The 25,261-nt window shown below is 47.0% G+C and overlaps 1 protein-coding gene across 7 annotated transcripts in view; it reads left to right on the top strand.

The window, feature by feature from the left end:
- The window catches only part of ical1 (islet cell autoantigen 1-like), a 56,919-nt gene extending 32,534 nt beyond the window's left edge, over positions 1–24,385 (top strand). For 6 of the 7 annotated variants that reach the window (XM_029745392.1, XM_029745388.1, XM_029745390.1 and 3 more), the window contains 5 exons: positions 1,585–1,653; positions 10,408–10,617; positions 20,777–21,088; positions 23,701–23,799; positions 24,010–24,385. In XM_029745392.1, the coding sequence (XP_029601252.1) occupies positions 1,585–1,653; positions 10,408–10,617; positions 20,777–21,088; positions 23,701–23,799; positions 24,010–24,125 (806 nt within the window). In that variant the 3' untranslated portion in view covers positions 24,126–24,385. The remainder of the gene's footprint in view (positions 1–1,584; positions 1,654–10,407; positions 10,618–20,776; positions 21,089–23,700; positions 23,800–24,009) is intronic. The other variant, XM_029745393.1, reaches the window with a different exon arrangement.
- Positions 24,386–25,261: the final 876 nt, after the last annotated feature.

Here is a 25,261-nt window from a genome sequence, read left to right as displayed (position 1 = left end):
GCTAGATATACTATAACATTACATTATATACTGACCCCTACTGGGTTAGATATACTATAACATTACATTATATACTGACCCCTACTGGGTTAGATATACTATAACATTACATTATATACTGACCCCTACTGGGTTAGATATACTATAACATTACATTATATACTGACCCCTACTGGGCTAGATATACTATAACACTACATTATATACTGACCCCTACTGAGCTAGATATACTATAACATTACATTATATACTGACCCCTACTGGGCTAGATATACTATAACATTACATTATATACTGACCCCTACTGGGTTAGATATACTATAACATTACATTATATACTGACCCCTACTGGGCTAGATATACTATAACATTACATTATATACTGACCCCTACTGGGTTAGATATACTATAACATTACATTATATACTGACCCCTACTGGGCTAGATATACTATAACATTACATTATATACTGACCCCTACTGGGTTAGATATACTATAACACTACATTATATACTGACCCCTACTGGGCTAGATATACTATAACACTACATTATATACTGACCCCTACTGGGCTAGATATACTATAACACTACATTATATACTGACCCCTACTGGGTTAGATATACTATAACATTACATTATATACTGACCCCTACTGGGTTAGATATACTATAACATTACATTATATACTGACCCCTATTGGGTTAGACATACTATAACATTACATTATATACTGACCCCTACTGGGCTAGATATACTATAACATTACATTATATACTGACCCCTACTGGGCTAGATATACTATAACACTACATTATATACTGACCCCTACTGGGTTAGATATACTATAACATTACATTATATACTGACCCCTACTGGGTTAGATATACTATAACATTACATTATATACTGACCCCTACTGACCCCTACTGGGCTAGATATACTATAACATTACATTATATACTGACCCCTACTGGGCTAGATATACTATAACATTACATTATATACTGACCCCTACTGGGTTAGATATACTATAACATTACATTATATACTGACCCCTATTGGGTTAGACATACTATAACATTACATTATATACTGACCCCTACTGGGCTAGATATACTATAACATTACATTATATACTGACCCCTACTGGGCTAGATATACTATAACATTACATTATATACTGACCCCTACTGGGTTAGATATACTATAACATTACATTATATACTGACCCCTATTGGGTTAGACATACTATAACATTACATTATATACTGACCCCTACTGGGCTAGATATACTATAACATTACATTATATACTGACCCCTACTGGGTTAGATATACTATAACATTACATTATATACTGACCCCTACTGAGCTAGATATACTATAACATTACATTATATACTGACCCCTACTGACCCCTACTGGGTTAGATATACTATAACATTACATTATATACTGACCCCTACTGGGCTAGATATACTATAACATTACATTATATACTGACCCCTACTGGGTTAGATATACTATAACATGTTCAGTGGACTGGAATGACATGATGTCCTTGATGTGATTCCTTTACAGGCCCCCTACATGCTAATGATGGACAGAGCCACACCAGTGACAGCTCTCTGTGTGCTAGTCTGGACTCTGGTACGTGTGTGTATGTGCGTGTACATGCGTGTTGTGATGCTTTTTGGCATTGTTCTGTGCAGAAGCTGGTCCTTATTCACTTTTATTGTGCTAATTGTAGAAGGTATCTAAGTGTTGAGGTTTTACTGTTGACCAGGGGTCTCCAGCAGGTCATCACCAGCTACCAGCAGCCCTGCTAGCTAGCCAAACTATTCTGAAAGGTTTTACCATACACCAGGGGTCTCCAGCAGGTCATCACCAGCTACCAGCAGCCCTACTAGCTAGCCAAACTATTCTGAAAGGTTTTACCATACACCAGGGGTCTCCAGCAGGTCATCACCAGCTACCAGCTACCAGCAGCCCTACTAGCTAGCCAAACTATTCTGAAAGGTTTTACCATACACCAGGGGTCTCCAGCAGGTCATCACCAGCTACCAGCTACCAGCAGCCCTGCTAGCTAGCCAAACTATTCTGAAAGGTTTTACCATACGCCAGGGGTCTCCAGCAGGTCATCACCAGCTACCAGCAGCCCTGCTAGCTAGCCAAACTATTCTGAAAGGTTTTACCGTAGACCAGGGGTCTCCAGCAGGTCATCACCAGCTACCAGCTACCAGCAGCCCTGCTAGCTAGCCAAACTATTCTGAAAGGTTTTACCATACACCAGGGGTCTCCAGCAGGTCATCCCCAGCTACCAGCTACCAGCAGCCCTGCTAGCTAGCCAAACTATTCTGAAAGGTTTTACCATACACCAGGGGTCTCCAGCAGGTCATCACCAGCTACCAGCAGCCCTGCTAGCTAGCCAAACTATTCTGAAAGGTTTTACCATACACCAGGGGTCTCCAGCAGGTCATCACCAGCTACCAGCAGCCCTGCTAGCTAGCCAAACTATTCTGAAAGGTTTTACCATAGACCAGGGGTCTCCAGCAGGACATCACCAGCTACCAGCTACCAGCAGCCCTGCTAGCTAGCCAAACTATTCTGAAAGGTTTTACCATACACCAGGGGTCTCCAGCAGGTCATCACCAGCTACCAGCTACCAGCAGCCCTGCTAGCTAGCCAAACTATTCTGAAAGGTTTTACCATACACCAGGGGTCTCCAGCAGGTCATCCCCAGCTACCAGCTACCAGCAGCCCTGCTAGCTAGCCAAACTATTCTGAAAGGTTTTACCATACACCAGGGGTCTCCAGCAGGTCATCACCAGCTACCAGCAGCCCTGCTAGCTAGCCAAACTATTCTGAAAGGTTTTACCATACACCAGGGGTCTCCAGCAGGTCATCACCAGCTACCAGCAGCCCTGCTAGCTAGCCAAACTATTCTGAAAGGTTTTACCATACAACACATTGTACTACTTCCTCTAGTACACTAAGGACCAGGGAAGAGTTGACAACACTACTTCCTCTAGTGCACTAACGACCAGGGAACAACACTACTTCCTCTAGTACACTAAGGACCAGGGAAGAGTTGACAACACTACTTCCTCTAGTACACTAAGGACCAGGGAAGAGTTGACAACACTACTTCCTCTAGTACACTAAGGACCAGGGAAGAGTTGACAACACTACTTCCTCTAGTACACTAAGGACCAGGGAAGAGTTGACAACACTACTTCCTCTAGTACACTAAGGACCAGGGGAAGAGTTGACAACACTACTTCCTCTAGTACACTAAGGACCAGGGAACAACACTACTTCCTCTAGTACACTAAGGACCGGGGAACAACACTACTTCCTCTAGTACACTAAGGACCAGGGAAGAGTTGACAACACTACTTCCTCTAGTACACTAAGGACCAGGGAAGAGTTGACAACACTACTTCCTCTAGTACACTAAGGACCAGGGAAGAGCTGACAACACTACTTCCTCTAGTTCACTAAGGACCAGGGAAGAGTTGACAACACTACTTCCTCTAGTACACTAAGGACCAGGGAAGAGTTGACAACACTACTTCCTCTAGTACACTAAGGACCAGGGAACAACACTACTTCCTCTAGTACACTAAGGACCAGGGAAGAGTTGACAACACTACTTCCTCTAGTACACTAAGGACCAGGGAACAACACTACTTCCTCTAGTACACTAAGGACCAGGGAACAACACTACTTCCTCTAGTACACTAAGGACCAGGGAAGAGTTGACAACACTACTTCCTCTAGTACACTAAGGACCAGGGAAGAGTTGACAACACTACTTCCTCTAGTACACTAAGGACCAGGGAAGAGCTGACAACACTACTTCCTCTAGTTCACTAAGGACCAGGGAAGAGTTGACAACACTACTTCCTCTAGTACACTAAGGACCAGGGGAAGAGTTGACAACACTACTTCCTCTAGTACACTAAGGACCAGGGAAGAGTTGACAACACTACTTCCTCTAGTACACTAAGGACCAGGGAACAACACTACTTCCTCTAGTACACTAAGGACCAGGGAACAACACTACTTCCTCTAGTACACTAAGGACCAGGGAAGAGCTGACAACACTACTTCCTCTAGTACACTAAGGACCAGGGAAGAGTTGACAACACTACTTCCTCTAGTACACTAAGGACCAGTGAAGAGTTGACAACACTACTTCCTCTAGTACACTAAGGACCAGGGAAGAGTTGACAACACTACTTCCTCTAGTACACTAAGGACCAGGGAAGAGTTGACAACACTACTTCCTCTAGTACACTAAGGACCAGGGAAGAGTTGACAACACTACTTCCTCTAGTACACTAAGGACCAGGGAACAACACTACTTCCTCTAGTACACTAAGGACCAGGGAAGAGTTGACAACACTACTTCCTCTAGTACACTAAGGACCAGGGAAGAGTAGCAGGGAGGGAAAAGATAGAAGAAAGTTAGAAAAATATTAGTAGCTAATATTTAGGGGTTAGGGAGTAGGGGTTAGGGAGTAGGGTTTAGGGGTTAGGGAGTAGGGGTTAGGGGTTAGGGAGTAGGGGGTAGGGAGTAGGGGGTAGGGGTTAGGGTTAGTGAGTAGGGGTTAGGGTTAGGGGTTAGGGAGTAGGGGTTAAGGGTTAGGGAGTAGGGTTTAGGGTTAGGGAGTAGGGGTTAGGGAGTAGGGGTTAGGGCTTAGGGAGCAGGGGTTAGGGAGTAGGGGTTAGGGGTTAGGGAGTAGGGGTTAGGGAGTAGGGTTAGGGGTTAGGGAGTAGGGGTTAGGGTTAGGAGTTAGGGTTAGGGAGTAGGGGTTAGGCGTTAGGGAGTAGGGGTTAGGGGTTAGGGAGTAGGGGTTAGGGAGTAGGGGTTAGGGAGTAGGGGTTAGAGGGTTAGGGGTTAGGGAGTAGCTTGCAATGTTTTTTTTTTAAAGTAGCTCTTATTCTATAAAAGACTGGAGACCCCTAACCCCTAACCCCTAACCCTAACCCCCAACCCCTAAACCCTAACCCTAACCCCTTACCCCTAACCCCTTACCCCTAACCTCTACTCCCTAACCCCTTACCCCTAACCCCCTACCCCTAACCCCTTACCCCTAACCCCTAACCCCTATCCCCTAACCCCTTACCCCTAACCCCTAACCCCCTACCCCTAACCCCTTACCCCTAACCCCTAACCCCTTACCCCTAACCTCTACTCCCTAACCCCTTACCCCTTACCCCTAACCCCTTACCCCTAACCCCTTACCCTTAACCCCTTACCCCTAACCTCTACTCCCTAACCCCTTACCCCTAACCCCTTACCCCTTACCCCTAACCCCTTACCCCTAACCCCTAACCCCTTACCCCTAACCCCTATCCCCTAACCCCTTACCCCTAACCTCTTACCCCTAACCTCTACTCCCTAACCCCTTACCCCTAACCCCTAACCCCTTACCCCTTACCCCTAACCCCTATCCCCTAACCCCTTACCCCTAACCTCTACTCCCTAACCCCTTACCCCTAACCCCTAACCCCTTACCCCTAACCCCTATCCCCTAACCCCTTACCCCTAACCTCTTACCCCTAACCTCTACTCCCTAACCCCTTACCCCTAACCCCTTACCCCTTACCCCTTACCCCTAACCCCTAACCTCTACTCCCTTACCCCTAACCCTAACCCCTAACCCCTAACCCCTAACCCCTTACCCCTTACCCCTAACCCCTATCCCCTAACCCCTTACCCCTAACCTCTACTCCCTAACCCCTTACCCCTAACCCCTAACCCCTTACCCCTATCCCCTAACCCCTTACCCCTAACCCCTAACCCCTTACCCCTAACCTCTACTCCCTAACCCCTTACCCCTAACCCCTAACCCCTTACCCCTTACCCCTAACCCCTTACCCCTAACCCCTAACCCCTTACCCCTATCCCCTAACCCCTTACCCCTAACCCCTAACCTCTTACCCCTTACCCCTAACCCCTAACCCCTAACCTCTACTCCCTAACCCCTTACCCCTAACCCCTAACCCCTTACCCCTTACCCCTAACCCCTAACCCCTTACCCCTAACCCCTAACCCCTTACCCCTAACCCCTAACCTCTTACCCCTAACCTCTACTCCCTAACCCCTAACCTCTACTCCCTAACCCCTACTCCCTAACCCCTTACCCCTTACCCCTTACCCCTAACCCCTTACCCCTAACCTCTACTCCCTAACCCCTAACCCCTTACCATCCTCCTGTACCCCAGCCCTGTCCTCTCTAACCATCCTCCTGTTCTCCAGCCCTGTCCTCTCTAACCATCCTCCTGTACCCCAGCCCTGTCCTCTCTAACCATCCTCCTGTTCCCCAGCCCTGTCCTCTCTAACCGTCCTCCTGTACCCCAGCCCTGTCCTCTCTAACCATCCTCCTGTACCCCAGCCCTGTCCTCTCTAACCATCCTCCTGTACCCCAGCCCTGTCCTCTCTAACATCCTCCTGTACCCCAGCCCTGTCCTCTCTAACCATCCTCCTGTTCCCCAGCCCTGTCCTCTCTAACCATCCTCCTGTACCCCAGCCCTGTCCTCTCTAACCATCCTCCTGTACCCCAGCCCTGTCCTCTCTAACCATCCTCCTGTACCCCAGCCCTGTCCTCTCTAACCGTCCTCCTGTTCCCCAGCCCTGTCCTCTCTAACCATCCTCCTGTACCCCAGCCCTGTCCTCTCTAACCATCCTCCTGTACCCCAGCCCTGTCCTCTCTAACCATCCTCCTGTACCCCAGCCCTGTCCTCTCTAACCATCCTCCTGTTCCCCAGCCCTGTCCTCTCTAACCATCCTCCTGTACCCCAGCCCTGTCCTCTCTAACCATCCTCCTGTACCCCTGCCCTGTCCTCTCTAACCATCCTCCTGTACCCCAGCCCTGTCCTCTCTAACCATCGTCCTGTACCCCAGCCCTGTCCTCTCTAACATCCTCCTGTACCCCAGCCCTGTCCTCTCTAACCATCCTCCTGTTCTCCAGCCCTGTCCTCTCTAACCATCCTCCTGTACCCCTGCCCTGTCCTCTCTAACCATCCTCCTGTACCCCAGCCCTGTCCTCTCTAACCATCGTCCTGTACCCCAGCCCTGTCCTCTCTAACCATCGTCCTGTACCCCAGCCCTGTCCTCTCTAACATCCTCCTGTACCCCAGCCCTGTCCTCTCTAACATCCTCCTGTTCTCCAGCCCTGTCCTCTCTAACATCCTCCTGTTCTCCAGCCCTGTCCTCTCTAACCATCCTCCTGTACCCCAGCCCTGTCCTCTCTAACCATCCTCCTGTACCCCTGCCCTGTCCTCTCTAACCATCCTCCTGTACCCCAGCCCTGTCCTCTCTAACCATCCTCCTGTTCCCCAGCCCTGTCCTCTCTAACCATCCTCCTGTACCCCTGCCCTGTCCTCTCTAACATCCTCCTGTACCCCAGCCCTGTCCTCTCTAACCGTCCTCCTGTTCTCCAGCCCTGTCCTCTCTAACCATCCTCCTGTTCTCCAGCCCTGTCCTCTCTAACCATCCTCCTGTACCCCAGCCCTGTCCTCTCTAACCATCCTCCTGTACCCCAGCCCTGTCCTCTCTAACCATCCTCCTGTACCCCAGCCCTGTCCTCTCTAACCATCCTCCTGTACCCCAGCCCTGTCCTCTCTAACATCCTCCTGTACCCCAGCCCTGTCCTCTCTAACCATCCTCCTGTACCCCAGCCCTGTCCTCTCTAACCGTCCTCCTGTTCTCCAGCCCTGTCCTCTCTAACCATCCTCCTGTTCTCCAGCCCTGTCCTCTCTAACCATCGTCCTGTACCCCTGCCCTGTCCTCTCTAACCATCCTCCTGTTCTCCAGCCCTGTCCTCTCTAACCATCGTCCTGTACCCCAGCCCTGTCCTCTCTAACCATCCTCCTGTACCCCAGCCCTGTCCTCTCTAACCATCCTCCTGTACCCCAGCCCTGTCCTCTCTAACCATCCTCCTGTACCCCAGCCCTGTCCTCTCTAACCATCCTCCTGTACCCCAGCCCTGTCCTCTCTAACCGTCCTCCTGTTCCCCAGCCCTGTCCTCTCTAACCATCCTCCTGTACCCCAGCCCTGTCCTCTCTAACCATCCTCCTGTACCCCAGCCCTGTCCTCTCTAACCATCCTCCTGTTCCCCAGCCCTGTCCTCTCTAACCATCCTCCTGTACCCCAGCCCTGTCCTCTCTAACCATCCTCCTGTACCCCTGCCCTGTCCTCTCTAACCATCCTCCTGTACCCCAGCCCTGTCCTCTCTAACCATCGTCCTGTACCCCAGCCCTGTCCTCTCTAACATCCTCCTGTACCCCAGCCCTGTCCTCTCTAACCATCCTCCTGTTCTCCAGCCCTGTCCTCTCTAACCATCCTACTGTACCCCTGCCCTGTCCTCTCTAACCATCCTCCTGTACCCCAGCCCTGTCCTCTCTAACCATCGTCCTGTACCCCAGCCCTGTCCTCTCTAACCATCGTCCTGTACCCCAGCCCTGTCCTCTCTAACATCCTCCTGTACCCCAGCCCTGTCCTCTCTAACATCCTCCTGTTCTCCAGCCCTGTCCTCTCTAACATCCTCCTGTTCTCCAGCCCTGTCCTCTCTAACCATCCTCCTGTACCCCAGCCCTGTCCTCTCTAACCATCCTCCTGTACCCCTGCCCTGTCCTCTCTAACCATCCTCCTGTACCCCAGCCCTGTCCTCTCTAACCATCCTCCTGTACCCCAACCCTGTCCTCTCTAACCATCCTCCTGTTCCCCAGCCCTGTCCTCTCTAACCATCCTCCTGTACCCCTGCCCTGTCCTCTCTAACATCCTCCTGTACCCCAGCCCTGTCCTCTCTAACCGTCCTCCTGTTCTCCAGCCCTGTCCTCTCTAACCATCCTCCTGTTCTCCAGCCCTGTCCTCTCTAACCATCCTCCTGTACCCCAGCCCTGTCCTCTCTAACCATCCTCCTGTACCCCAGCCCTGTCCTCTCTAACCATCCTCCTGTACCCCAGCCCTGTCCTCTCTAACCATCCTCCTGTACCCCAGCCCTGTCCTCTCTAACATCCTCCTGTACCCCAGCCCTGTCCTCTCTAACCATCCTCCTGTACCCCAGCCCTGTCCTCTCTAACCATCGTCCTGTACCCCAGCCCTGTCCTCTCTAACCATCCTCCTGTACCCCAGCCCTGTCCTCTCTAACCGTCCTCCTGTTCCCCAGCCCTGTCCTCTCTAACATCCTCCTGTACCCCAGCCCTGTCCTCTCTAACCGTCCTCCTGTTCTCCAGCCCTGTCCTCTCTAACCATCCTCCTGTACGCCAGCCCTGTCCTCTCTAACCATCGTCCTGTTCTCCAGCCCTGTCCTCTCTAACCATCGTCCTGTACCCCTGCCCTGTCCTCTCTAACATCCTCCTGTACCCCAGCCCTGTCCTCTCTAACCATCCTCCTGTACCCCAGCCCTGTCCTCTCTAACCATCCTCCTGTACCCCAGCCCTGTCCTCTCTAACATCCTCCTGTTCCCCAGCCCTGTCCTCTCTAACCATCCTCCTGTACCCCAGCCCTGTCCTCTCTAACATCCTCCTGTTCCCCAGCCCTGTCCTCTCTAACCATCCTCCTGTACCCCAGCCCTGTCCTCTCTAACCATCCTCCTGTACCCCAGCCCTGTCCTCTCTAACCATCCTCCTGTACCCCAGCCCTGTCCTCTCTAACCATCCTCCTGTACCCCAACCCTGTCCTCTCTAACCATCCTCCTGTTCCCCAGCCCTGTCCTCTCTAACCATCCTCCTGTACCCCTGCCCTGTCCTCTCTAACCATCCTCCTGTACCCCAGCCCTGTCCTCTCTAACCATCCTCCTGTACCCCAGCCCTGTCCTCTCTAACCATCCTCCTGTACCCCAGCCCTGTCCTCTCTAACCATCCTCCTGTACCCCTGCCCTGTCCTCTCTAACCATCCTCCTGTACCCCAGCCCTGTCCTCTCTAACCATCCTCCTGTACGCCAGCCCTGTCCTCTCTAACCGTCCTCCTGTACCCCAGCCCTGTCCTCTCTAACCATCCTCCTGTTCCCCAGCCCTGTCCTCTCTAACCATCCTCCTGTACCCCAGCCCTGTCCTCTCTAACCATCCTCCTGTTCCCCAGCCCTGTCCTCTCTAACCATCCTCCTGTTCCCCAGCCCTGTCCTCTCTAACCATCCTCCTTGTTCTCCAGCCCTGTCCTCTCTAACCATCCTCCTGTACCCCAGCCCTGTCCTCTCTAACCGTCCTCCTGTACCCCAGCCCTGTCCTCTCTAACCATCCTCCTGTTCCCCAGCCCTGTCCTCTCTAACCATCCTCCTGTTCCCCAGCCCTGTCCTCTCTAACCATCCTCCTGTACCCCAGCCCTGTCCTCTCTAACCATCGTCCTGTTCTCCAACCCTGTCCTCTCTAACCATCCTCCTTGTTCTCCAGCCCTGTGTGACCTCAGTGGGAATCTCAGTACAGCCAGCACCGATGACGACCTCTTACTCCTGGCCTGTGACCAGCCCCAGCCTGGCCTCTCCTCCTCCATGCAGCCTCTGGCCCCTCTACAGACCACAGCAGCCTCTGGTGGTCCCTGGGGGTTTGGAGATGTGCAGCCCAGCAGCCTCACACATCTCTCTCTCCCTGGGAGCCTCACTGGTAAACAGGCTGACACTGTGGTAGTGGGGGGCTCTTACCTGGGAGCCTCACTGGTAAACAAAATTAGAGCTGTCATTAAGGGGCTTATAGCTGTTATTAAGGGACTTATAGCTGTTATTAAGGGGCTCATAGCTGTCATTAAGGAGCTTATAGCTGTTATTAAGGGGCTTATAGCTGTCATTAAGGGACTTATAGCTGTCATTAAAAGGGCTTATAGCTGTCATTAAGGGGTTTATAGCTGTCATTAAGGGGCTTATAGCTGTCATTAAGGGACTTATAGCTGTTATTAAGGGGCTCATAGCTGTCATTAAGGAGCTTATAGCTGTTATTAAGGGGCTTATAGCTGTCATTAAGGGGCTTATAGCTGTCATTAAGGGGCTTATAGCTGTCATTAAGGGGCTTATAGCTGTCATTAAGGAGCTTATAGCTGTTATTAAGGGGCTTATAGCTGTCATTAAGGGGCTTATAGCTGTCATTAAGGGGCTTATAGCTGTTATTAAGGGGCTTATAGCTGTCATTAAGGGGCTTATAGCTGTCATTAAGGGGCTCATAGCTGTCATTAAGGGGCTTATAGCTGTCATTAAGGGCTCATAGCTGTTATTAAGGGGCTTATAGCTGTTATTAAGGGGCTTATAGCTGTCATTAAGGGGCTCATAGCTGTCATTAAGGGGCTCATAGCTGTCATTAAGGGGCTTATAGCTGTCATTAAGGGGCTTATAGCTGTCATTAAGGGACTTATAGCTGTTATTAAGGGGCTTATAGCTGTCATTAAGGGACTTATAGCTGTCATTAAGGGGCTGTCATTAAGGGGCTTATAGCTGTCATTAAGGGACTTATAGCTGTCATTAAGGGACTTATAGCTGTTATTAAGGGGCTGTCATTAAGGGACTTATAGCTGTCATTAAGGGGCTCATAGCTGTTATTAAGGGGCTTATAGCTGTCATTAAGGGACTTATAGCTGTCATTAAGGGGCTGTCATTAAGGGACTTATAGCTGTCATTAAGGGACTTATAGCTGTTATTAAGGGGCTTATAGCTGTCATTAAGGGACTTATAGCTGTCATTAAGGGGCTGTCATTAAGGGACTTATAGCTGTCATTAAGGGACTTATAGCTGTCATTAAGGGGCTTATAGCTGTCATTAAGGGGCTTATAGCTGTCATTAAGGGACTTATAGCTGTCATTAAGGGGCTGTCATTAAGGGACTTATAGCTGTCATTAAGGAGCTTATAGCTGTCATTAAGGGGCTTATAGCTGTCATTAAGGGGCTTATAGCTGTCATTAAGGGACTTATAGCTGTCATTAAGGGCTCATAGCTGTCATTAAGGGGCTTATAGCTGTCATTAAGGGCTCATAGCTGTCATTAAGGGGCTTATAGCTGTCATTAAGGGACTTATAGCTGTCATTAAGGGGCTTATAGCTGTCATTAAGGGGCTCATAGCTGTCATTAAGGGACTTATAGCTGTCATTAAGGGGCTCATAGCTGTCATTAAGGGACTTATAGCTGTCATTAAGGGGCTTATAGCTGTCATTAAGGGGCTGTCATTAAGGGACTTATAGCTGTCATTAAGGGACTTATAGCTGTCATTAAGGGGCTTATAGCTGTCATTAAGGGGCTTATAGCTGTCATTAAGGGGCTTATAGCTGTCATTAAGGGGCTTATAGCTGTCATTAAGGGGCTTATAGCTGTCATTAAGGGGCTTATAGCTGTCATTAAGGGGTTGTCATTAAGGGGCTTATAGCTGTCATTAAGGGGCTTATAGCTGTCATTAAGGGGCTTATAGCTGTCATTAAGGGGCTTATAGCTGTCATTAAGGGCTTAAGGGGCTTATAGCTGTCATTAAGGGGCTCATAGCTGTCATTAAGGGACTTATAGCTGTCATTAAGGGGCTTATAGCTGTCATTAAAGGGCTTATAGCTGTCATTAAGGGGCTGTCATTAAGGGGCTTATAGCTGTCATTAAGGGGCTTATAGCTGTCATTAAGGGGCTTATAGCTGTCATTAAGGGGCTTATAGCTGTCATTAAGGGACTTATAGCTGTTATTAAGGGGCTTATAGCTGTCATTAAGGGGCTGTCATTAAGGGGCTTATAGCTGTTATTAAGGGACTTATAGCTGTCATTAAGGGGCTTATAGCTGTTATTAAGGGGCTTATAGCTGTCATTAAGGGGCTTATAGCTGTCATTAAGGGGCTTATAGCTGTCATTAAGGGGCTTATAGCTGTCATTAAGGGGCTCATAGCTGTCATTAAGGGGCTCATAGCTGTTATTAAGGGGCTTATAGCTGTCATTAAGGGGCTTATAGCTGTCATTAAGGGGCTATCATTAAGGGCTTATAGCTGTCATTAAGGGGTTTATAGCTGTTATTAAGGGGCTTATAGCTGTCATTAAGGGACTTATAGCTGTTATTAAGGGGCTTATAGCTGTCATTAAGGGGCTTATAGCTGTCATTAAGGGACTTATAGCTGTCATTAAGGGACTTATAGCTGTTATTAAGGGGCTTATAGCTGTCATTAAGGGGCTGTCATTAAGGGGCTTATAGCTGTTATTAAGGGACTTATAGCTGTCATTAAGGGGCTTATAGCTGTTATTAAGGGGCTTATAGCTGTCATTAAGGGGCTTATAGCTGTCATTAAGGGGCTTATAGCTGTCATTAAGGGACTTATAGCTGTCATTAAGGGCTCATAGCTGTCATTAAGGGGCTTATAGCTGTCATTAAGGGCTCATAGCTGTCATTAAGGGGCTTATAGCTGTCATTAAGGGACTTATAGCTGTCATTAAGGGGCTTATAGCTGTCATTAAGGGGCTCATAGCTGTCATTAAGGGACTTATAGCTGTCATTAAGGGGCTCATAGCTGTCATTAAGGGACTTATAGCTGTCATTAAGGGGCTTATAGCTGTCATTAAGGGGCTGTCATTAAGGGACTTATAGCTGTCATTAAGGGACTTATAGCTGTCATTAAGGGGCTTATAGCTGTCATTAAGGGGCTTATAGCTGTCATTAAGGGGCTTATAGCTGTCATTAAGGGGCTTATAGCTGTCATTACGGGGCTTATAGCTGTCATTAAGGGGCTTATAGCTGTCATTAAGGGGTTGTCATTAAGGGGCTTATAGCTGTCATTAAGGGGCTTATAGCTGTCATTAAGGGGCTTATAGCTGTCATTAAGGGGCTTATAGCTGTCATTAAGGGGCTTATAGCTGTCATTAAGGGGCTCATAGCTGTCATTAAGGGACTTATAGCTGTCATTAAGGGGCTTATAGCTGTCATTAAAGGGCTTATAGCTGTCATTAAGGGGCTGTCATTAAGGGGCTTATAGCTGTCATTAAGGGGCTTATAGCTGTCATTAAGGGGCTTATAGCTGTCATTAAGGGGCTTATAGCTGTCATTAAGGGACTTATAGCTGTTATTAAGGGGCTTATAGCTGTCATTAAGGGGCTGTCATTAAGGGGCTTATAGCTGTTATTAAGGGACTTATAGCTGTCATTAAGGGGCTTATAGCTGTTATTAAGGGGCTTATAGCTGTCATTAAGGGGCTTATAGCTGTCATTAAGGGGCTTATAGCTGTCATTAAGGGGCTTATAGCTGTCATTAAGGGGCTCATAGCTGTCATTAAGGGGCTCATAGCTGTTATTAAGGGGCTTATAGCTGTCATTAAGGGGCTTATAGCTGTCATTAAGGGGCTATCATTAAGGGCTTATAGCTGTCATTAAGGGGTTTATAGCTGTTATTAAGGGGCTTATAGCTGTCATTAAGGGGCTTAAAGCTGTCATTAAGGGGCTTATAGCTGTCATTAAGGGGCTTATAGCTGTCATTAAGGGACTTATAGCTGTTATTAAGGGGCTTATAGCTGTCATTAAGGGGCTGTCATTAAGGGGCTTATAGCTGTTATTAAGGGACTTATAGCTGTCATTAAGGGGCTTATAGCTGTTATTAAGGGGCTTATAGCTGTCATTAAGGGGCTTATAGCTGTCATTAAGGGGCTTATAGCTGTCATTAAGGGGCTTATAGCTGTCATTAAGGGGCTCATAGCTGTCATTAAGGGGCTCATAGCTGTTATTAAGGGGCTTATAGCTGTCATTAAGGGGCTTATAGCTGTCATTAAGGGGCTATCATTAAGGGCTTATAGCTGTCATTAAGGGGTTTATAGCTGTTATTAAGGGGCTTATAGCTGTCATTAAGGGGCTCATAGCTGTCATTGGTGACTGAGACTTGTAAAAGCATGTTTTAAACAATGTAGATTTGTTGATTGCTATGCATACAAATACGGTTATTTCTTGATACATTTGAAACGCGGTCTAGTTGTGGCTGCAACCGGACTAGATTGTGAACGACTCTTGGCGGAATGCATTGCTTGACTGCCGTGAGGGTGATATGCACAATGTCGTTCTCAAACTGCAGTGCTCCAAAACGATTCAAACTGCAGCCCCCAAAACGATTCAAACTGCAGCCCCCAAAACGATTCAAACTGCACCCCCAAAACGATTCAAACTGCAGCCCCCAAAACGATTCAAACTGCAGCCCCCCAAAATGATTCACTCTGTAGCCCCCAAAACGATTCAAACTGCAGCCCCCAAAACGATTCAAACTGTAGCCCCCAAAACGATTCAAAATGCAGCCCCCAAAACTGCAGGTGTAGAAGCACGGTGGCTAGGAAAAACTCCCTAGAAAGGCCAGAACCTAGGAAGAAACCTAGAGAGGAACCAGGCTATGAGGGGTGGCCAGTCCTCTTCTGGCTGTGCCGGGTGGAGATTATAACAGCACATGGCCTAGATGTTCAAATGTTCATAAATGACCAGCATTGTCAAATAATAATAATCATAGTAGTTGTCGAGGGTGCAACAAGTCAGTAACACAAGAGTAAGTGTCAGTTGGCTTTTTCATAGCCGATCTTTGAGAGTATCTCTACCGCTCCTGCTGTCTGTAGAGAGTTGAAAACAGCAGGTCTGGGACAGGTAGCACGTCCGGTGAATAGGTCAGGGTTCCAGCAGGTCTGGGACAACAGGTCTGGGACAGGTAGCACGTCCGGTGAACAGGTCAGGGTTCCATAGCTGCAGGCAGAACAGTTGGAACTGGAGCAGCAGCACGGCCAGGTGAACTGGGGACAGCAAGGAGTCATCAAGCCAGGTAGTCCTGAGGCATGGTCCTAGGGCTCAGGTCCTCCGAGAGAGAGAAAGAAAGAAAGAAAGAGAAAGAGAGAATGAGAGAGAGCATATTTAAATTCACACAGGACACCGGAAAAGACAAGAGAAATACTCCAGATGTGACAGACTGACCCTAGCCCCCCGACACATAAACTACTGCAACATAAATACTGGAGGCTGAGACAGGAGGGGTCAGGAGACACTGTGGCCCCATCCGATGAAACCCCCGGACAGGGCCAAACAGGTAGGATATAACCCCACGCACTTTGCCAAAGCACAGCCTCCACACCACTGCAGGGATATCTCCAACCACCAACATACCATCCCGGGACAAGGCCGAGTATAGCCCACAAAGATCTCCGCCACGGCACAGCCCAAGGGGGGGCGCCAACCCAGACAGGAAGACCACGTCAGTGACTCAACCCACTCAAGTGACGCACCCCTCCCAGGGACGGCATGGAAGAACACCAGTAAGCCAGTGACTCAGCCCCCGTAATAGGGGTAGAGGCAGAAAATCCCAGTGGAAAGAGGGGAAACCGGACAGGCAGAGACAGCAAGGGCGGTTCGTTGCTCCAGCCTTTCCGTTCACCTTCACACCCCTGGGCCAGACTACACTTAATCATAGGACCTACTGAAGAGATGTGTCTTCAGTAAAGACTTAAAAGTTGAGACTGAGTCTGCGTCTCTCACATGGGTAGGCAGACTATTCCATAAAAATGGAGCTCTATAGGAGAAAGCCCTGCCTCCAGCTGTTTGCTTAAAAATTCTAGGAACAATTAGGAGGTCCGCGTCTTGTGACCGTAGCGTACGTGTAGGTATGTACGGCAGGACCAAATCGGAGAGATAGGTAGGAGCAAGCCAATATAATGCTTTGTAGGTTAGCAGTAAAACCTTGAAATCAGCCCTTGCCTTAACAGGAAGCCAGTGTTGGGAGGCTAGCACTGGAGTAATATGATCACATTTTTTGGTTCTAGTCAGGATTCTAGCAGCCGTATTTAGCACTAACGGAAGTTTATTTAGTGCTTTATCCCGGTAGCCGGAAAGTAGGGCATTGCAGTAGTCCAACCAAGAAGTAACAAAGGCATGGATTAATTTTTCTGTGTCATTTTTGGACAGAAAGTTTCAGATTTTTGCAATGTTACGTAGATGGAAAAAAGCTGTCCTTGAAACATTCTTGATATGTTCTTCAAAAGAGAGATCAGGGTCCAGAGTAACGCCGAGGTCCTTCAGTTTTATTTGAGACGACTGTACAACCATCCAGATTAATTGTCAGATTCAACAGAAGATCTCTTTGTTTCTTGGGACCTAGAACAAGCATCTCTGTTTTGTCCGAGTTTAAGAGTAGAAAGTTTGCAGCCATCCACTTCCTTATGTCTGAAACACAGGCTTCTAGCGAGGGCAATTTTGGGGCTTCACCATGTTTCATTGAAATGTACAGCTGTGTGTCATCCGCATAGCAGTGAAATTTAACATTATGTTTTCGAATGACATCCCCAAGAGGTAAAATATATGAAAACAATAGTGGTCCTAAAACGGAACCTTGAGGAACACCGAAATGTACAGTTGATTTGTCAGAGGACAAACCATTCACAGAGACAAACTGATATCTTTCCGACAGATAAGACCTAAACCAGGCCAGAACTTGTCCATTTAGACCAATTTGGGTTTCCAATCTCTCCAAAAGAATGTGGTGATCGATGGTATCAAAAGCAGCACTAAGATCTAGGAGCACGAGGACAGACTCAGAACCTCGGTCTGACGTCATTAAAAGGTAATTTACCACCTTCACAAGTGCAGTCTCAGTGCTATGATGGGGTCTAAAACCAGACTGAAGAGTTTCGTATACATTGTTTGTCTTCAGGAAGGCAGTGAGTTGCTGCGCAACAGCTTTTTCATATTTTTTGGAGAGGAATGGAAGATTCGATATAGGCCGATAGTTTTTTATAATTTCTGGGTCAAGATTTGGCTTTTTCAAGAGAGGCTTTATTACTGCCACTTTTAGTGAGTTTGGTACACATCCGGTGGATAGAGAGCCGTTTATTATGTTCAACATAGGAGGGCCAAGCACAGAAAGCAGCTCTTTCAGTAGTTTAGTTGGAATAGGGTCCAGTATGCAGCTTGAAGGTTTAGAGGCCATGATTATTTTCATCATTGTGTCAAGAGATATAGTACTAAAACACTTTAGTGTCTCCCTTGATCCTAGGTCCTGGCAGGGTTGTGCAGACTCAGGACAACGGAGCTTTGGAGGAATACGCAGATTTAAAGAGGAGTCCGTAATTTGCTTTCTAATGATCATGATCTTTTCCTCAAAGAAGTTCATGAATTCATCACTGCTGAAGTGAGAGCCATCCTCTCTTGGGGAATGCTGCTTTTTAGTTAACTTTGCGACAGTATCAAAAAGTTATTTCGGATTGTTCTTATTTTCCTCAATTAAGTTGGAAAAATAGGATGATCGAGCAGCAGTGAGGGCTCTTCGATACTGCACGGTAATGTCTTTCCAAGCTAGTCGTTAGACTTCCAGTTTGGTGTGGCGCCATTTCCGTTCCAATATCCTGGAAGCTTGCTTCAGAGCTCGTGTATTTTCTGTATACCAGGGAGCTAGTTTCTTATGACAAATGTTTTTAGTTTTTAGGGGTGCAACTGCATCTAGGGTATTGCGCAAGGTTACATTGAGTTCCTCGGTTCGGTGGTTAACTGATTTTTGTCCTCTGTCGTCCTTGGGTAGGCAGAGGGAGTCTGGAAGGGCATCAAGGAATCTTTGGGTTGTCTGAGAATTTATAGCACGACTTTTAATGCTTCTTGGTTGGGGTCTGAGCAGATTATTTGTTGTGATTGCGAACGTAATAAAATGGTGGTCCGATAGTCCAGGATTATGAGGAAAAACATTAAGATCCACAACATTTATTCCATGGGACAAAACTAGGTCCAGAGTATGACTGTGGCAGTGAGTAGGTCCAGAGACATGTTGGACAAAACCCACTGAGTCGATGATGGCTCCGAAAGCCTTTTGGAGTGGGTCTGTGGACTTTTCCATGTGAATATTAAAGTCACCAAAAATTAGAATATTATCTGCGATGACTACAAGGTCCGATAGGAATTCAGGGAACTCAGTGAGGAACACTGCATATGGCCCAGGAGGCCTGTAAACAGTAGCTATAAAAAGTGATTGAGTAGGCTGCATAGATTTCATGACTAGAAGCTCAAAAGACGAAAACGTCGTTGTTGTTTTTTTGGGGGTAAATTTAAATTTGCTATCGTAAATGTTAGCAACACCTCCGCCTTTGCCGGATGCACGGGGGGTTTGGTCACTAGTGTAACCAGGGGGTGAGGCCTCATTTAACACAGTAAATTCATCAGGCTTAAGCCATGTTTCAGTCAGGCCAATCACATCAAGATTATGATCAAGATTATGATCAGTGAGACAGACAAAGGGTTAGAAACTGCATGTAGCCAGGTCATCAGAAACTATTAACTGTTACATGTCAATTGGCATTTTTCCTATTTTGTTGCATTACAACCTGTTCCTGTTTCCAGTCACAACTTGCAGACTTGTGTACGTGCTAAAGCGAACACCGCCATCTTTAATTTTGCCCATCCTAGATCGAGGCACAGACACGGTCTCAATGGGGATAGCTGAGCTGACAACACTGACTGTGCTAGTGGCAGACTCCACTAAGCTGGCAGGCTGGCTATCTCATTGTGGAGCTAGAGGAGTTAGAGCCCTGTCTATGTTTGTAGATAAGATGAGAGCACACCTCCAGCTAGGATGGAGTCTGTCACTCCTCAACAGGCCAGGCTTGGTCCTGTTTGTGGGTCAGTCCGAGAAAGAGGGCCAATTATCAAAAAATGATATCTTTTGGGAGGGGCAGAAAACAGTTTTCAACCAGCGATTGAGTTGTGAGACTCTGCTGTAGAGCTCATCACTCCCCCTAACTGGGAGGGGCCAGAGACTCTCTGCTGTAGAGCTCATCACTCCCCCTAACTGGGTGGGGGCCAGAGACAATTACTTGATGCCGACACATCTTTCTAGCTGATTTACACGCTGAAGCTATGTTGCGCTTGGTGACCTCTGACTGTTTCATCCTAACATCGTTGGTGCCGACGTGGATAACAATATCTCTATACTCTCTACACTCGCCAGTTTTAGCTTTAGCCAGCACCGTCTTCAGATTAGCCTTAACGTCGGTAGCCCTGCCCCCTGGTAAACAGTGTATGATCGCTGGATGATTCGTTTTTAGTCTAATAATGCGGGTAATGGAGTCGCCAATGACTAGGGTTTTCAATTTGTCAGAGCTAATGGTGAGAGGCTTCGGCGTCTCAGACCCCACAACGGGAGGAGCAGAGACCAGAGAAGTTTCGGCCTCTGACTCCGACTCGCTTAATGGGGAGAACCGGTTGAAAGTTTCTGTCGGCTGAATAAGCAACACCGGTTGAGCATTCCTACAGCGTTTCCCTCCGGAAGCCATGAGAAAGTTGTCCGGCTGTGGGGACCGTGCGAGGGGGTTTATACTAACGTTACTATCTGTACTTACTGTTGGCACAGACGCTGTTTCATCCTTTCCTACACTGAAATTACCCTTGCCTAACGATTGCGTCTGAAGCTGGGCTTGCAGCACAGCTATCCTTGCCGTAAGGCGATCGTTCTCCTGTATATTATAAGTACAACAACTGCAATTAGAAGGCATCATGTTAATGTTACTTAGCTTCGGCTGTTTGAAGTCCTGACGAACCATGTCTAGATAAAACCTCCGGGGTGAAAAAGTTGAGTGAGGGAAAAACTAAAAATATACGATAATGAAAAAGTAAAAACCGTGAAGTAGTCAGGTAGCAAAGTAAGATCGGCAACAAAACGCACAGCAGCACGTAAACAAGTCTGCAAGTTGTGACTGGAAACAGGAACAGGTTGTAATGCAACAAAATAGGAAAAATGCCAATTGACATGTAACAGTTAATAGTTTCTGATGACCTGGCTACATGCAGTTTCTAACCCTTTGTCTGTCTCTCTGTGCTGTGTGTTCTAGGTGGGGACCTCTCTGGAAGCTCTGTACTGCAGCAGGGGCCCAGGGTGGAGGAGGAGGAGGACAGGGAGACTGGGAACATGGCCTTTCTGAAGGACCTCCTGAGCCCTGGACCAATGGAAGCAGATGAGTTCAGTCGAGATTGGCAAGGCACCTTCGGCTGCTTGGAGTTCTCTGACCCTGTCCCCCCCACAGCCCTCACCCCCACCCTGGTCCTTCCTCCCCCTACTGGAGCAGCCTGCCCCCCCTCTCAGTCCCCCAGTCCCACCGGCTTCCTGCCCTCCCAGCTGCTGGACCACAGTCTGAGTTCTACAGGTCAGTCAGTCAGCACCATCTCCTGGTCTGACCTCTAGTGGCCAGATGACCTTTCTGCATGTCTGACTTCTAGTGGCCAGATGACCTTACTGCATGTCTGACCTCTAGTGGCCAGATGACCTTACTGCCTGTCTGACCTCTAGTGGCCAGATGACCTTACTGCATGTCTGACCTCTAGTGGCCAGATGACCTTACTGCATGTCTGACCTCTAGTAGATAGATGACCTTACTGCATTTCTGACCTCTAGTGGCCAGATGACCTTACTGCATGTCTGACCTCTAGTAGATAGATGACCTTACTGCATGTCTGACCTCTAGTGGCTGGATGACCTTACTGCATGTCTGACCTCTAGTGGCCAGATGACCTTGCTGCATGTCTGACTATTGGCTGGATGATCTAGTATCATCTAGAAACTGATAGTTTGGCTCCAGTTCTAAAAACTGATAGTTTGTCTCCAGTTCTAGATGCTGATAGTTTGTCTCCAGTTCTAGTATCATCTAGAAACTGATAGTTTGTCTGCAGTTCTAGTATCATCTAGAAACTGATAGTTTGTCTCCAGTTCTAGTATCCAGTTCTAGTATCATCTAGAAGCTGATAGTTTGTCTCCAGTTACTAGAAATTGATAGTTTGTCTCCAGTTCTAGTAGCATCTAGAAACTGATAGTTTGTCTCCAGTTCTAGAAACTGATAGTTTGTCTCCAGTTCTAGAAACTGATAGTTTGTCTGCAGTTCTAGAAACTGATAGTTTGTCTCCAGTTGTAGTATCATCTAGAAACTGATAGTTTGTCTCAAGTTCTAGTATCATCTAGAAACTGATAGTTTGTCTCCAGTTCTAGTATCATCTAGAAACGGATAGTTTGTCTGCAGTTCTAATATCATCGAGAAGCTGATAGTTTGTCTCCAGTTCTAGTATCATCTAGAAACGGATAGTTTGTCTCCAGTTATAGCATCATCTAGAAACTGATAGTTTGTCTCCAGTTCTAAAAACTGATCGTTTGTCTGCAGTTCTAGTATCATCTAGAAACTGATAGTTTGTCCCCAGTTCTAGTATCATCTAGAAACTGATAGTTTGTCTCCAGTTTTAGAAACTGATAGTTTGTCTCCAGTTCTAGAAGCTGATAGTTTGTCTCCAGTTCTAGAAGCTGATAGTTTGTCTCCAGTTCTAGAATCATCTAGAAACTGATAGTTTGTCTCCAGTTCTAGAAGCTGATAGTTTGTCTCCAGTTCTAGTATCATCTAGAAACTGATAGTTTGTCTCCAGTTCTAGAAGCTGATAGTTTGTCTCCAGTTGTAGTATCATCTAGAAACTGATAGTTTGTCTGCAGTTCTAGTATCATCTAGAAACTGATAGTTTGTCTCCAGTTCTAGTATCATCTAGAAACTGATAGTTTGTCTGTAGTTCTAGTATCATCTAGAAACTGATAGTTTGTCTCCAGTTCTACTATCATCTAGAAACTGATAGTTTGTCTCCAGTTTTTTAGAAACTGAGAGTTTGTCTCCAGTTCTAGAAGCTGATTGTTTGTCTCCAGTTATAGTATCATCTAGAAACTGATAGTTTGTCCCCAGTTCTAGTATCATCTAGAAACTGATAGTTTGTCTCCAGTTCTAGTATCATCTAGAAGCTGATAGTTTGTCTCCAGTTCTAGTATCATCTAGAAACTGATAGTTTGTCTGCAGTTCTAGTATCATCTAGAAACTGATAGTTTGTCTCCGGTTCTAGAAACTGATAGTTTGTCTCTAGTTCTAGTATCATCTAGAACCTGATCGTTTGTCTCCAGTTCTAGTATCATCTAGAAACTGATAGTTTGTCTCCAGTTCTAGTATCATCTAGAAACTGATAGTTTATCTCCAGTTCTAGAAACTGATAGTTTGTCTCCAGTTCTAGAAACTGATAGTTTGTCTCCAGTTCTAAAAACTGATAGTTTGTCTCCAGTTCTAGAAACTGATAGTTTGTCTGCAGTTCTAGTATCATCTAGAAACTGATAGTTTGTCTGCAGTTCTAGTATCATCTAGAAACTGATAGTTTGTCTCCAGTTCTAGTATCATCTAGAAGCTGATAGTTTGTCTTCAGTTCTAGAAACTGATAGTTTGTCTGCAGTTCTAGTATCATCTAGAAACTGATAGTTTGTCCCCAGTTCTAGTATCATCTAGAAACTGATAGTTTGTCTCCAGTTTTAGAGACTGATAGTTTGTGTCCAGTTCTAGAAGCTGATAGTTTGTCTCCAGTTCTAGAATCATCTAGAAACTGATAATTTGTCTCCAGTTCTAGTATCATCTAGAAGCTGATAGTTTGTCTCCAGTTCTAGAATCATCTAGAAACTGATAGTTTGTCTCCAGTTCTAGTATCATCTAGAAACTGATAGTTTGTCTCCAGTTCTAGAAACTGATAGTTTGTCTGCAGTTCTAGAAGCTGATAGTTTGTCTCCAGTTCTAGTATCATCTAGAAACTGATAGTTTGTCTCCAGTTCATCTAGAAACTGATTCTAGTACAATCTCATCAGCTTGTTGTGTTCAGTCTTCTCTTTTTTCCTGGAAGAATGATGACATCACATTCCCTTGTCATCTCTCCCTCCCTCCTATCCTCCCTCATCCTCTGGGTTTCTGTCTCTCAGGCTGGGCGACGCCTCCCATGTTCCAGGCTCCGCCCCTACAGTCCCCAGTGTCTTGCCAGGTCCAGTCAGCTAAGGGCGGCCCAAAGTCAACAGCCAATGGTGAGAGGGTGTTGTTTATGAGGCTTGCTGTCGTTGGCGCAGTAGTGCAGGGTTTAGTTTTAGCTTTCAGATGTGCCTTACAGTACCAATTCACCACACTCAAGGGGTGTGTGTGTGTGTGTGTGTGTGTGTGTGTGTGTGTGTGTGTGTGTGTGTGTGTGTGTGTGTGTGTGTGTGTGTGTGTGTGTGTGTGTGTGTGTGTGTGTGTAGGTCCTAAAGGTGCATCGCGGGACATGTCTGCATGGTTCAACCTGTTTGCTGATCTGGACCCCCTCTCTAACCCTGACGTCATCGGACGCTCTGAAGATGAGATCCTCAATGCCTGAGGGGGGGGTGTGTGTGTGTGTGTGTGTGTGTGTGTGTGTGTGTGTGTGTGTGCAGTTACTTTATACTTTATAATGTCTGTAATATTCTATATAGGTGATAGAGGAGGATTTGACTGAGATTGATCTTCTATTCAGGATATGTCCTGTAAGGGGGTGGGTTTAACCTTAGAGATAGAATATAGAACCTACCACCTGATTGGTTGGCCCAACAATCTAACACCTGATTGGTTGGCCCAACAACCTAACACCTGATTGGTTGGCCCAACAACCTATCACCTGATTGGTTGGCCCAACTACCTATCACCTGATTGGTTGGCCCAACAACCTAACACCTGATTGGTTGGCCCAACAACCTATCACCTGATTGGTTGGCCCAACTACCTATCACCTGATTGGTTGGCCCAACAACCTAACACCTGATTGGTTGGCCCAACAACCTATCACCTGATTGGTTGGCCCAACAACCTATCACCTGATTGGTTGGCCCAACAACCTATCACCTGATTGGTTGGCCCAACTACCTATCACCTGATTGGTTGGCCCAACAACCTAACACCTGATTGGTTGGCCCAACAACCTATCACCGGACCAGTTTCTACCAGTGACATGGTCTATAATACTAATTATAAAGCGGATAGTTTGGGTCCTGAATTCTGATTGGCTGAAACAGCATTCCAGTCGTGTGTATATCAGACGATATACCACAGGTATGACACAACTCCCTGTTTGCTGTTCCGTTTATGTTGGGAAGCAGTTTAGAATAGCAATAAGGCACTTCTGGGTTGGTGGTATATGGCCAGTAGAGCAGTGCTAAGGGCTGTACCCTGGACCTCTGCTTCACGTCGTGCCAATAGCCTTTACGCAGGGTATATTGGCCATATATCACAGCCCCTCTGGCCTTATTGCTTAACTAAAGACTCCCCGTGGATCTCTAGTTCCAACAGTGTATTTTCACACACCTATTATGGTGCTGAAGAGCTGCAGATTCCACATCTAGTTTGTTTTGAACTAAAAGCTGGGAAAAAAATGTTTTCCCCCAAGAATCATGATTTATCCGATCAGTTTTTGTTTCTAAAGGAAGTCTAAGGAAAGTATCAACACTGGAGTGATGTGGAACGACGTCAAGCAACGAGCAG

This window comes from Salmo trutta, unplaced genomic scaffold (genome assembly GCF_901001165.1).
Source record: "Salmo trutta unplaced genomic scaffold, fSalTru1.1, whole genome shotgun sequence".
NCBI classification, from domain to species: Eukaryota; Metazoa; Chordata; class Actinopteri; order Salmoniformes; family Salmonidae; genus Salmo; species Salmo trutta.
The sequence above is the reverse complement of the archived record's forward strand: the minus strand, read 5'-3'. Positions and strand labels throughout refer to the sequence as shown.